This window comes from Bufo gargarizans, chromosome 2 (genome assembly GCF_014858855.1).
Source record: "Bufo gargarizans isolate SCDJY-AF-19 chromosome 2, ASM1485885v1, whole genome shotgun sequence".
Classification (NCBI taxonomy): domain Eukaryota; kingdom Metazoa; phylum Chordata; class Amphibia; order Anura; family Bufonidae; genus Bufo; species Bufo gargarizans.
Window position 1 is genome coordinate 474,830,220 of NC_058081.1, and position 13,707 is coordinate 474,843,926.

Below are 13,707 nucleotides of genomic sequence, written 5' to 3' on the forward strand. Positions count from 1 at the left end.
GGCAGCGGCCTCTTTGCTTCAAGTCACGGAAGCCATGTCCGCCTTCCCTGCCCCTTCGCTGTGACTGGCAGCCGGCTGTTCGACAAAGGCAGCCGAACTCTCGTGCATAAGCGCTGTCAGTCACAGGGAAGGTGGCGTGGTTACCGTGACTTGAAGTAAGCAGGCCGCTGCCCTCTTGACTTCAATCATGTGTGGAGAAGCGCGCCGGGCAGGGAATAAAACAACGTTTTCAGTACTTTTGCTGCATCTGCCTTCAGGAAGAAAGGCATCATCAGAAACACACTGCTGGCTACATGCAGGTACTGCTGGCAGCTTGGGATGGTTTTGGGAGGTGACAGGTTCCCTTTAAAGGACTCGTCCTATCTGGACATTTATGGCATATCTACAGGATATGCTGTATATGTACAATAGGTACGGTTACTACCTTTTGGGATTTGCTCTCACCCATCTTAAAGACACAGGGTTTCCCGACGTCCATCTTGTTGCTGCGGTGAAATTGTGAATGGTGAGGTGGTTGCGCATGCGCATTTCTCTCCATTCACCATTTCCAATTTCCCAAAATAGCCGAGGGAGCTCTCTGTTTTCACAACTCCATAGAAATGAATGTAGAGAGACGTGCATGTTTTTAATTTGGCACCTACACATTTTCTTCAAATATTCCACATTGCATCACTTTTTTGTAGCTATTAAAGTCTGCCTGTGATACCTCAGCAGTGAAGTGTACGGTAGTTAACTAGGAGATGGCGGTACGTCTGGCAGAGGATGCAGAGCAATTACCCCTTACTGCACAGTAGCATTGGCTTATTTTTATGTACTTTTCCTTCTGCTTTACTAATTAGGAATGATGGAGTGATGCGTGTTGGGCAGTGGCTCACCACTAATGCCTTCATCGGAGAGACCAACCTAGTGCCTCCAAAGTGTGGGGGTTTTGGGCTTGTGAATCGGGTGAAAAACAAAACTACCTTACTTTTTTCCTTTTTCTAAAAGCGTTCTGAAATGTATTTTTACAGCAGTCTTATGGGAATATGAATTAACCATTGCCATATGCTTTCTTAATCTTCCAGAGTAATAACCCACTCCCATTAGACTACAGCGGTCGGATTATTTTGGACTGCCTCAAGTTGCCTAGTGTGCCATTTGTGAAGCATACTTGGCACATTCCTTCTCACAGTGGAAGAATCCATTTTTGTGATGGCGGGAGAAGTTGTGTGACAGCATATCTGTTCATGTGTTGGCCCGAGGCATGGATTTATTAAATTTATCTTCCATAAATGACAATTTAATAATGATAAAAAAATTCAACTATGATAGAAGAATAGCTTAATGGACTTGAAAATCGACAACCACTTCTGTGTGCAAAATTGTGTGCAGGGCAGTTGTCATTTCCCTTCCCCCGCTTTTTTCCCAGACTGCAGGAAATGAAAATGTCGAAATATTTTAAGGACGTTGAATCGTCAATATCAGATTGGCATGGGTCTGACTCCCGGCACCCCACCTGATCAGCAGTTTTTATTGGAACCTGGTTAGTGCAGTGCTGGTCCTATTCACATGAATGTGGGCAGCTCTGCAGTAACCAGGCATTGCCACCCAGTGTACAGAGGCGTGGTGCTGAAGGGCCTGTTTTCGCGCACTGATAACTGTGTGGGTGCTGGGAGTCGTTCTACTAATGATCTGGTATTGATAACCTATACTAAAGATGGGTCATCAGTGTTACATTGCCAAGCAACCCCATTAGCACTTCTCACATTTTCAAGTACATCTACATTTTGCAATTGGGTCAGTTGTCGCGATCTCACATATACTGTATGTACAACATCGTGTTGCTGCAGTCACAGGAGCTAGGCCTACGTGATCACCATGTCAGCCCAGCAATAACGGTCAACCAGCCGTTTAATCTCTTGGATGTTGCAGTCAATGGCAATAGCAGCACCTAAGGCAACCGAATGCCTAAGGGCTCTTTAACACGAGCAGATGCCATGCATGGAATGCGTGAAAGATGGCCAAGCCCCGTTCCGGACAGCAGAGACACGGAGCATCAACATGATTGATAATGCTTCGTTCCTTTCTGATCTTTTTACTACAAAATCACAGTACCAACTTTATCTCACTGTGATTTTGTAGTAAAAAGATCAGAGGCACGGAGCATTATCAGTCATGTTACTGCTCCGTGTCTCTGCTGTCCGGAACGGGGCTTGGCTCTCTTTCACGCAGCAGATTCCACGCACGGCATACGCTTATGTGAAAGGGCGCTAACGATGGTCTCCAGGCTTCTATAGAAGCCTACTAGGCCCAATAGGCTAACTGTCAGTGTAATACACTACTTCTGTGTGTTATACCAGCGATCAGTCTGTTAGAAGTTCAAGCCCTCAAACAAATCCCCCCCCCCCTTCCTCCCATAAAATCCATTCTTATGTCAAGAAAAAAGCCTTCACTCAAATCTGAGAAATTTAAATGTTATGTATCCTACAATATCGCGACACAAAAACAAAGGGGGTCATTTATCAAACTAGTGTAAAGTAGAACTGGCTTATTTGCCCGTAGCAACCAATCAGATTCCACCTTTCATTTTCGAAAGGAGCTGTGAAAAATGATAGGTGGAATCTGATTGGTTGTTATTGGCAACTAAACCAGTTTGATAAATCTCCCCCAAAATATTATTATTATATTTTTTTTTTTTTTTGTCGTGTGTGTAAAAAGTAGTAACATAACAACATATACGTTTTTGGGACTGCTCTAATAGTTCTGACCTGCAGAATCAAGTCAACCACTTATTTATGCTGTATGGTTAATGGTGCAAAATTTGAAATGTAACTTGTTGAACATATTGAAATGCAGTGCAAAAATGACAATAAACAGGTATATAAAATCATGCGGATGAGTACTGTGATGAAGACCCCACTTGCCCAATAAAGTGCATCCATCCAATATTAGATAAAGGGACCAGTGCAAAATGGCAAGAACCAGGAATTACTGGAAAAAATTTTTTTTTTTTTTTTTTTTACATTCTTCCCCATAAAGTGTTAATAAATAGAACAGTCATTATCTTTTATTAACTCCGAATCCCTGAGGCTGGGTTCCCATATTCAAGTGTTTCGGTGCAGTTTCTAAAGCCAAAGCCTGGAGCGTATTGTAAAGTGAGGGCACATGTAAAGGAAAGACTCAGGCGCTGAAAGACTACGGCAGTTTTGATGGGGCCTGGCCTGCCAGAGGAGGCATGTAATGTATAATGGCCCCGCCCTCACTCCTCCCTTGCCACGCCTCTTTTTTGTAGACTTGGTGAGGGTGACGTAGAAGATGGCAACTAGAAAAGTCGCAAATGCGGTGGATTTGCATCTTTTCTACACCAAAAAGAGGGGTAAGAGGAATGATGAATTCCCCACTAATCCTTCCCCAGTTTTTAAATATCCATTCCTGGCTCTGCCTTAGAAAGCTGCATGGGAACCCAGCCTAATGGGGGACATGAGTGGTTCTGTGAATGGTGTACGATGTAGCAATGTGAGGTATGCGGTTCGTGCCTCTGTTCAGTGTTGTGTTGTGTTCTCTTCCAGGGAGGCAGCAGATGAGGAGATATTCACCTTGATATTACAGATGTTGTCTAGAGCGCTGCAGGAGATTCCAACGCAGATTGTTCCATCTGTGGACCATTGGTTTGACTTGACCGCTGAATGCTTCCGGTGCTTGAGAAATGCCTGCGTACAATGCCCTCCGAATCAGAATACCATCAGGTACGCTTTACCTGCTGAGTGGAGCTTCATTATAAAGCGTGATGCAGTGATTTGGCCTTGACTGATGGGAGTTGTGGGGGTGAAGTCACATTGCTCAGCCCCCCTCCTGGTTTGATTGACATTCCAAAGACCAGGTGCATCATTACAAGCCTCCTAAAGCGCCTTTTCGCGCATACGCAATAAAGCACGGTGTACTAACCTCATCTTCAATTCATATGATGAGTTTTTCTAGTTCAGGAGAAATGATCTTATAAGCTACCAAGGCTCTATGGAGATGGGAGTGGGGTCATTACTTATAATTTTTTACCCCTTTATGCACACTTTTCTCCGTGCCCAAGAATTTGCTGTTTTGGTATGGTCTCTACATTTCAGCAATTTGAGGTCATTATCCAGCAAGTCAATGTAACTGTTTGGTTTTTCTAAACCGGTTTTAATTTCTTTATTGCAGACCTCCATATCTCCTCCTTCCTGCCAGAGTTAAAGGGGTTGTCTCATCGTAGACAATGGGGGGATATCGCTAGGATATGCCCCTATTGTCTTATAGGTGCGGGTCCCACCGCTGAGACGTGCACCTATATCGGGAACGGAGCCCCGCAAGGTGGTGGCTGGGGGACTCCGGTCCACCAAATCGGCTCCCCATAGAAGTGAATGGCAGTGCGCTGCCACCACTCCCATTCACTTCTATAGGCTCGACAGAAATAGCCGAGCCAGTGCTCGGCTATTTTTGCTGGCCCTATAGAAAATGAATGGGGGGTTGGCTGCGCATGTGCAGTGCTCCCTTCTTCACTTTCAGGGCTCCGTTCTCTATATAGGTGCGGGTCCCAGCCTCCTAGCGACATGCCCCCATTGTCTATGATGAGACAACCCCTTTAATATGAAAATTCTGTCTCTAGCCATCTCTAGGGGACCTTACTGAAGACAGATGAGAGCTGTATGAATAGATATGCATTTCACTTCCCCTAGTGATGGTTACAGTCAAATTTGGATATTAATCTTCCCCTTGTCAAAGTTTTTGATCGAACAGTGGCAGACTATGTTGGCAATTCATAAACTTCTAGTATGCACATTGACCTCAGATAAAGATAAATGATAAAATTCATTGGTACTGGATTTGGAAAACTAAATGATAGTCTCTGTCAGCAGGATCAACCCGATCAAACCAGACATACTACCGGTTAGGGTTGATCCTGTTTACTGACCCCTCTCTTATTCAGACTTGTTTTTGAGAAACTAGGCTTGCAGGTAGGCTAAGCCCCGCGTCGTGCCCCTTGAGCAGTGCTGCGCCCTTTCCCGCCTCGCCTTGAAGGACCATACCTCTTCACTGTCTTCCTGCCTGGCCCTGTAATCCCATGTATGTGCCAGTGAATTTTCAATTGCGCGTGGACAACTAGGGGGCATTTACCCCAGTAGATTTTCTGACCAATCATTAACCAGTTGGCCGTTTACACACACGTCTTTTGTTATACACACCAACTATTGGTCTGATTGGACAGAAATTGGTCAGATAATCTGTTGGTCTAATACAGCACATGCACTGTTTGAATATTTACCAGTGCATGCATGGGATCACAGGAAAGACGGGTTACTTGGTTCTGTCACTCGAAGGGAGGGGAAAGGCTAAGGAGCGAAGGAGGGGGTGCAGCTGTGCTCTGAGCAGGCTGGGTCCGCCTCTCGGTGCACCAGAAAATAGGGGGGGAATTCTGTCCAATGTTGATAAGCAGAGCTTAGTAATACTTGCCCTTTAAGGAATCACAGCTTTAGCTTGGGGTTATCAGGGTAATGATCATCCTTTTAGCCGGTTCCCTGAATGTACACTGCTCCAGGATCTCCGAACATTGCAGTGACATCTGCTGAGCAGCTCCCTGAGCTTTGTGGTAACATTATGCAAGCTTTCTCTACCTAATTAAAGGGAGAGCCTTCTGCCCCACACAGTGAAACCACACGAACATACAAGTATTCTGCACAGGGCACGTTGTGCCAAGGCAATAGGAACGGATATTGTGCTTACACAGTGCTTTCCTTTAACCTGTGCAGTACAACAAACGTCTATTTTCTCCAGGACACATCTGCAGGAGAGGGCGTTTTAATAAAGCTATATCCACTCCCTCGGAAGTCTCGTCACATTTGACGGAAAAGAAAGCAGACAGCGGAACCCAGTGGACCCCATTCTCAATCATTGGAGTATGTTGAGCACTGTTGGCATTTGTCGTATGACAAATCCAGCTCTGCACACTGGCATGTGTTATGAACAGAAACCAAGGAGCAGATGTGAACAGAGCCTGAGTGTGTCATATTACAAGGACAAGTACATGGATATAGTGTGACTATCTGTACACGAGTTCATCTGCCTATAGTTTATAGATCAGAAAGAATGGAAAAGATTTGTTACTTGACTCTATAAAATCCAATCCATTATCCCTTTAAATACCGTCATTTCAGGTAGCTTTTCAGAATAGGCTGTCACGTGTGTACATGACGAATAACACTGAAAGCTTTGTACACTGCGTAATGGCCGTGCTGGATTACTGCAGAATACATGTGAATCACAGCTGTGCTGCAGTAACCCAGCATAGCCACGAAAAAGTCAACAGAGCTGTATTTCCAGCTCCAGGGGCCCGCTGAGAACTACAGAGTGGTGGGTGTACCTGGGTTTGGACCCCCACTGAGGCTAGGTCTTCAGTATCTAGAACTCATACAACCCCTTTAAATCCTCCTTTTTAGCAGTTTCTAAATATAAATGTCCAGCTTAGTCAATATAAATCAATGAAAAAGGATCTGAAAATCACAGTGTAATGTCCAGCAGTATTGATCCCTTTAAAACATAACTTTTACTAATCAGATTATAAAGAAATACCACCGTGGTGGTTCACCAGTGTATAAGTGAAAAAGACATACAACAAATAATATTAGATGCAAAGATATGTCTGGGAGCTAGTCGTCAATACACTATAAGAGGGACGAGTGAACACAGGGCAGCAGAGGGGAGGAGTGGGTATGCCTATACTCTCCCTATGCTCGCCCTGGCTATAACCTCAGCCCAGGGACGTCCCCATTGTGGTGGAGACTCCCTGTCCTCGTTCCTGGGCTTACTGCCCTGCGTTTACCCTCCTCTTAAAAATAACAAAGGATGCTCCCCAGAACATTGATGGGTGTAATCATGTGTCCCTGGTAAAAAAATTCCAACAGGGCCACTGAGATGGATACAGACCGATAAAGACCAATACAATAAGGGGTGAATTGGATAGATATCACCTTTAACCTATAGAGCCAAGCCCGGGTGCAACAACCAGTGCGTTCCCAGGTTGGTTCCACAAAAAGCCCCTACGCGTTTCCCCTATCACTAGGTTCATCAGGGGGCATATATGGTCAGAGATACAACCATTACAGAAAATAATATATGGTCAAAGATACAACCATCACAGAAAATAAGTCAAAGATACTTAAGATATGGTGAGGCAACAGGACCAGAGACGCAGATGATGTTAAAGCATAGGACCAAGGGACCCATTTGATATGTCCCACCTGTAAGAGATAGAGATGCTCTCAGTTCATATGCCAGATACAATACAGTACATGTGTGTCCCCTATATCTCCTTCAAGTCAGCACTTACTCAATGTCCTGTGCAGTCAGGAGGAAAAAGAGCCCACATGATACGGGCCAATACTTCACTTAGGGATCTGTGAGCAAAGAGTCGAATATAGTGTGAAACACACTACATGCTATAGTGATGTAAATTTTCAATAGATGGTCCACACTTACATTTAAGCTGCGTCCTGGTATCGTCCTGTTCCTCCTCTCGTTCACAGTCACTCCCGTTCCCCTAAATAGCCACCCACCAGCTGTATCTAATTCATGCTGATTAGCATGTGTTTGGCTAATACCGAGGATGAGGCATCATAGCCGGCGTCACTTCCGGCCTGAGAGTCGTATGTGCAGGTCACGATTCGTCCCTCCTGTGGTTAGGGGTACATCCCCAAGCACTCGGAGCCGGCCGGATCAAGTGGAACGCACTCGGGCCTCACATCCGGTTGCGTGGAACGCATAGTCGCGTCACTTCCGGTCCGTACGGCGCCTCACCCAGGTGGAACGCATAGGGCAGCCACATCCTGTTCTATGGAACGCAGACTCGCTCCCCATCCGGTCCATCAGGCGAATCGCTCACACTAGACACAGATCTCATCACAGTAAAGGCAGGACGACGCTTACACTACATGAAACCAGTCAGTTTAATCTGGCATAGTGGTGTTTATTCTGGCGCTCTGTTAAGAAGAGGGGGGCGGGGTCTGGGAGCTGTCGATGATGCAGTAATGTACTTTTCACTTAAGGTGTATTACTGTGATAAATAAAACACCTAAAGCACATTGGATAAACAATGTGCAACCTGGATACTTTTAAGTAGTATCCTACTTCTATTATCATGGCTATAGGTAAGATTACCGAAGTGGCGCTATTTATTGACAGAGGGATAGAGGAAAAAGTACGGCCCCATGGATAGACGTCCACAGGGGGAAGTAGATCATAGGAAACAGGAGAACGTAAGTCTCTCATTGATCCCTAATGGTGCCTGGGATCTAAAGCGGTGAATCCATATGCACTCTTTTTGAAGGATTTTACGATCCCAGTCACCACCCCTTGGTGACAGAGGGATGGTTTCCAGGACCGAAAATCGCAAGCACATGGGATCGCCCCCGTGCATATCAATTACATGTGACGCGACGGGTGCGATCTTTTTCTTCACCACGTCGTTCACGTGTTCACAGATACGACGCCTGACCTCACGAATGGTTTTGCCTATGTAGTCCATAGGGCAAGGGCATTGGCATAGGTATACCGCACCCTTGCTTCTACAGTTGTAGAAATCTCTGATTTCATAGGCTTGACCGGTGGCTGAGCAGATGTTAGATTTAGAGGTGGAGATGAACGCACAGGCTTTGCAGGAGCCACATTTAAACATCCCGCAAGGTTTCCGATCCAGCCAAGTGCCGGCTCCAGTCGGTGCAATGTAATGGCTATGAACCAGACGGTCTCTTATGCTCCTCCCCCGCCTATAGGTGACGCTCGGTTGCTTCGTCAGCACATCCTTCAGGTCAGGGTCCATGTGGAGAATTGGCCAGTACCTTTTCAGGACTGACATTACTTCCACATTTGCACAGTCGAATACAGATATTAGGCGTATGGGTTGTTGTCCGCTCTGTACCTTGGGTTTTGGGACAAGTAGTTCGGTACGCTCCCTGCTTGCAGCGTTCCGGAACGCCCCTCCAAGGACTGTTTGAGGATATCCCCTCTCTCTGAATCTCGTCTGTAATTTCTTGGCCTCAGTGTGAAACGCCTTACCCTCGGAGCAGTTTCTCCGGGTCCTCAAATACTGGCCCCTTGGTATACCGCGTTTAAGCGGTAGTGGGTGATGGCTCTCCCAATGCAACAACGAGTTGGTCGCGGTATCCTTTCTGAATAAGTTGGCAGTGAGTTTTTCTCCCTCCCTGGTTATCCGTACATCAAGGAAAGAGATGGTCAAACTCAAACGTAAATCGCAGCCCAGCGTCGTTGTTGTTGAGGGACCCCACAAACTCCTGGAGTTCCTCTGACCCACCCTTCCAAATCACGAAGATGTTGTCTATATATCGTGTCCAGAAGGTGATCTTCTCGGACCACCAAGTCTCACCGTCTGGAAACACGTAAGTGTCCTCCCACCAGCCCAGGAAGAGGTTGGCATAGTGGGGGCACAAGGGCTCCCCATTGCCGTCCCCCTGAGCTGGTGGTAGAACCGCGAATTGAAAAGGAAAAAATTGTGGGTCAGAGTGAACTCCAGGAGCTTGAGCACAAAGATGTTATGTGCTCTGCAGTGGATATCCCTAGTCTTAAGGTAATGTTCAGTAGCAAAGATCCCCTTGGTATGTGGGATGGAGCTATAAAGGGACTCGACATCTATACTTGCCAGTATGCAGTCCTTGTCCACATTGATCGCGTCGATCTTGCTGAGGAAGTCCATCGTGTCCCTCGTATACGAGGGTAGAGACACGACGAACTCCCTCAGCACGCGATCGACGTAGATCCCACAGTTCTGGGTCAGGGAGTTAACCCCGGAGACAATGGGGCGTCTCTTGAGGGGTGTAACCCCCTTATGGATTTTCGGTAATCCATAAAAGGTAGCGATGGTGCAGTGAGCAGGAAGGAGAAAGTCGTACTCAGCCACCGAAATCAATCTGTCTACTAGAGCGTCAGTCAAGATGATCTTCAAGTCCTCGTAGAAAGGGGTCAGGGGGTTCGTATCCAACATCCTGTAACCTTCCCTATCTTTCAGGAGGTCCTAACACATAGTCTGATAAGCTACATGGTCAAGGATGACCAAATTGCCACCCTTATCAGATGGTTTGATGATTATAGATTTATCTTTCTCAAGGGCAGTCAAGGCTGACATCTCCATTCGAGACAGATTGAAGTGGCGGGGAGACATTCCCTCCAATCTCTCCAGCTCACTCGTCACCATTTGCATGAATATGTCCACACACTCGTATTTACTGGGTGGGGGCATCTTCCTACTTGTTGGTTTAAGATTGGTGTATGGTCCCTGACCTGGGCACCGGCTACCTTCCTCTCCCAGTTCACAGAGAGTCTGCAACGAGGCAAGATCACATTCACTCAAGCCAAGTCTGGCACATGTTTGTCTGTCATTATCCCTGAAGAATTTGTGCCACTTAAGGCGTCTAGCAAAAAGACTCAGGTCCTTAATCCAAGTGAATAGACAGAAATTAGTGGTTGGAACAAAAGAGAGACCCTTGCTCAATACCCCAAGTTCAAGTGCACTTGGGGTCCGTGATGCCAGATTAACAACTTGTAGCCCATCCTTCAGGTTCTGTCGGTTTTGTTCCCCCCCCCCCGAAGATTGTAAGGGATCTGACTTTTCTCTAAAAAAGACGCCGAAGCGCATACAGGGGAATGTGACGACGGAAAGTTGTTGGAGGCGGCAACAGCTGCTTGAGATGATGAACCAGAGGGATAAGATGCTGGCCCAGTGGAGTAATTTGCCCCTCCCGGACGACCCCTCCCGCTCGTTCCTCCCTTCTGCCATCGTCGTCTACCTCTTCTCCCAGTCTGTGTCGTGCCTCTACCCCTATAGTTCCCACCCGATAGTTCAGTGTCGGAGGAGTCCACCTCAGATGTGGACACCTCAGACACCAAAGGTGCGGAACTAGTGGGTTGTTGTTGATAGGCCCTGTTCTCTCTAAATTCCGAGAGGTCGCGCTGGAACTGTCTATGCTTTCTCTCTTTTATGACAGTTTGAAATCTTTCAACGGACACTTGGAGAGAAGCTTCCCGTCTAGAGAAATCTGGGTCGTCTTTGTAGGTGAGGGCAATGTCGATTTGTTCCTGAAGGCTAGCAGATGTTTTTTCAAACATCAGTTTCTCCTCATCGAGGAGGATTTGCATAAGGTTCAATGAGCTAAGTGTCAATTGTTCCTCCCACCTAGTTATGAGGGATGGTGACGCGATGCGTTCTGCCGGTTTAACCTGGAGACGAAGTCCTTTCGGGACTATCTTGTGTTCCAAGTAACTCTCGAAACAGCGTATCTCCCACCAGGATTTAATATTGTCTTTGTACTTGTTATAAAGGTCCCAAAAGACCTGTTTACAGGAGGCTGATGTACTGAGTCCTGGAATCTCTCTGTCAGAGAAGATATCCTGCGCTTCTTTCAACGGGGACGTCCCTGGGCTGAGGTTATAGCCAGGGCGAGCATAGGGAGAGTATAGGCATACCCACTCCTCCCCTCTGCTCCCCTGTGTTCACTCGTCCCTCTTATAGTGTATTGACGACTAGCTCCCAGACATATCTTTGCATCTAATATTATTTGTTGTATGTCTTTTTCACTTATACACTGGTGAACCACCACGGTGGTATTTCTTTATAATCTGATTAGTAAAAGTTATGTTTTAAAGGGATCAATACTGCTGGACATTACACTTTTTAGCAGTTTCCCCTCTGCGTTCTCTATTTCTTACACTCAGTTCTCCCTATGCTAATGGGTGGAAACTAGATGCTGTGATGACTCCCATAGACTGCACATGAAGATAACAGGAGATTCTGCACTCCATTCACTGCTGCGGGACTTCCGAAAATATTTAAGGACTCCCACGTGGCCATTTTTGGAACTTCCATAGCAGTTAATGGAGACACGGTGCTCTCCTTGAATTCGGACCCCCGTTGTGGAGATAGAAGTGGGTGCCACCTCTGGGACCCACTTCTATCTGACATTGATTGCATAGCCATCAGTGTCATCGATGGGAATACCCCATTAATGATGGTGATGATCCTGCTTGTATGGTTTTGAAATATACTTGTATGACTGTATAGTTGACAAATATTTCTCTCAAGATTCTTGCATTTGATCCTAATTGTAATTCTTTTTATGTGACAGAAACATGGGGCTGATTGAGAAAGCCACGACTCTCATCACATTCTTCAGTACATCAGACTACTCGCAAGAATCCTGTTTAGTCGGTAAGCAGCTCCTCACAGGCTTCAGAAAATATTGTGTATTCTTAAAGAGAAGCTCTGATAAAATCAAAGTCTCATTGAGCATTCATTCTTCCACTCCATCCATTCTGTATAGGGCTGTCGGAAATGGTGGAAATCCCATAGAGTATAAATGGATTGGCAACGCACGTGCTTGACCGCCTCTCCACCAATTTGAAGGACTAGCCACTCCCGTTCTTGTAATCGGTTGGGATCCCAGTAGTTTTGAACCCTCACCAATCAGATGCTTAGTCCTAGTGATAAGTGTATGAGTTGGTACAATTCCTTTAAATTCTAAGGCCCCTTACACACGGGCGAGTATTCCGTGCGGGTGCAATGCGCGAGTTGAACGCATTGCACCCGCACTGAATCCTGACCCATTCATTTCTATGGGGCTGTGCACACGAGCGGTGATTTTCACTCAGAGTCCACTTGATCGCGTAGTTGCGGATCTCTGTCTTCTTCTGTAATGTTGAGCTGCCGGCTAAGGACCTGTGGTGACGTCACATCACATGATCCAATCACATGGTCCCTCACCATGGTGATGAACCATGTGATGAGCACAGTGACGTCATCAAAGGTCCTATTCCTGTGCACAGCAAAGAAGACAGAAGAGATGCCGGCTGCGCGATCAAGTGGATTAAGGTGAGTTAAATTATTTTTTTTAACCCCTCCAGCCTTATTGTACTATGCATTCTGTATTAAGAATGCAATTATTTTCCCTTTATAACCATGTTATAAGGGAAAATAATGCAATCTACAGAACACCTAACCGGAACCTCTGTGAAGAAGTTTGGGTACCAAACATCCCAATTTGTCTCACGCGCGTGCAAAACGCAGTTAACTGTCGCTGATCGCAGCTCCCTGTCATAGAGGTCGGGTGTCGGCTATTTGATTCCGGCACCCGCCTCCTGTATTTGTATTAACAGGTCAGTTATCTTCATTGGTGGCGCAGCGTGCCCCCCCCCCCCCACACCCCGGTATAATAAACAGCAGTGCCAATGAGAGTTAAAAAAATAAAAGTTAATTAACTCGCCTCCTCCAATTGATCGCGCAGCTGCTGGTCTCCTGTCCTTTCTTCAGGACCTGTGGTGACATCACTGAGCTCATCACATGGTCCATGATCATGTGATGAACACAGTGATGTCGTCACAGGTCCTTTGACAGGTCCTGAAGAAAGAACAGGAGACCGGCAGCTACGCGATCAATTGGAGGAGGTGAGTTATTTTTTTATTTAACCCTCAATTGACCTTCTACTATGCATTCTGTATTTAAGAATGCTATTATTTTCCCTTATAACCATGTTATAAGGGAAAATAACACAGTGAATAGACTTTCATCCTAGCAACCATGCTTGAAAATCGCACTGCATCCTCACTTTCTTGCTGATGCTTGCGATTTTCACGCAGCCCCATTAACTTCTATGGGGACTGCATTGCGTGAAAAACTCGCAGCATGCTCTATGTTGT

The 13,707-nt window shown here is 46.1% G+C and overlaps 1 protein-coding gene across 1 annotated transcript in view; it reads left to right on the top strand.

Annotated features, from left to right (window-relative positions):
- The first annotated feature begins 3,459 nt into the window (after window positions 1–3,459).
- The window catches only part of ATXN10 (ataxin 10), a 66,460-nt gene continuing 56,212 nt past the window's right edge, over window positions 3,460–13,707 (top strand). Inside the window, exons 1-3 of the mRNA XM_044277443.1 lie at window positions 3,460–3,500; window positions 3,549–3,725; window positions 12,141–12,223. Coding sequence (XP_044133378.1) covers window positions 3,460–3,500; window positions 3,549–3,725; window positions 12,141–12,223 — 301 coding nt within the window. The remainder of the gene's footprint in view (window positions 3,501–3,548; window positions 3,726–12,140; window positions 12,224–13,707) is intronic.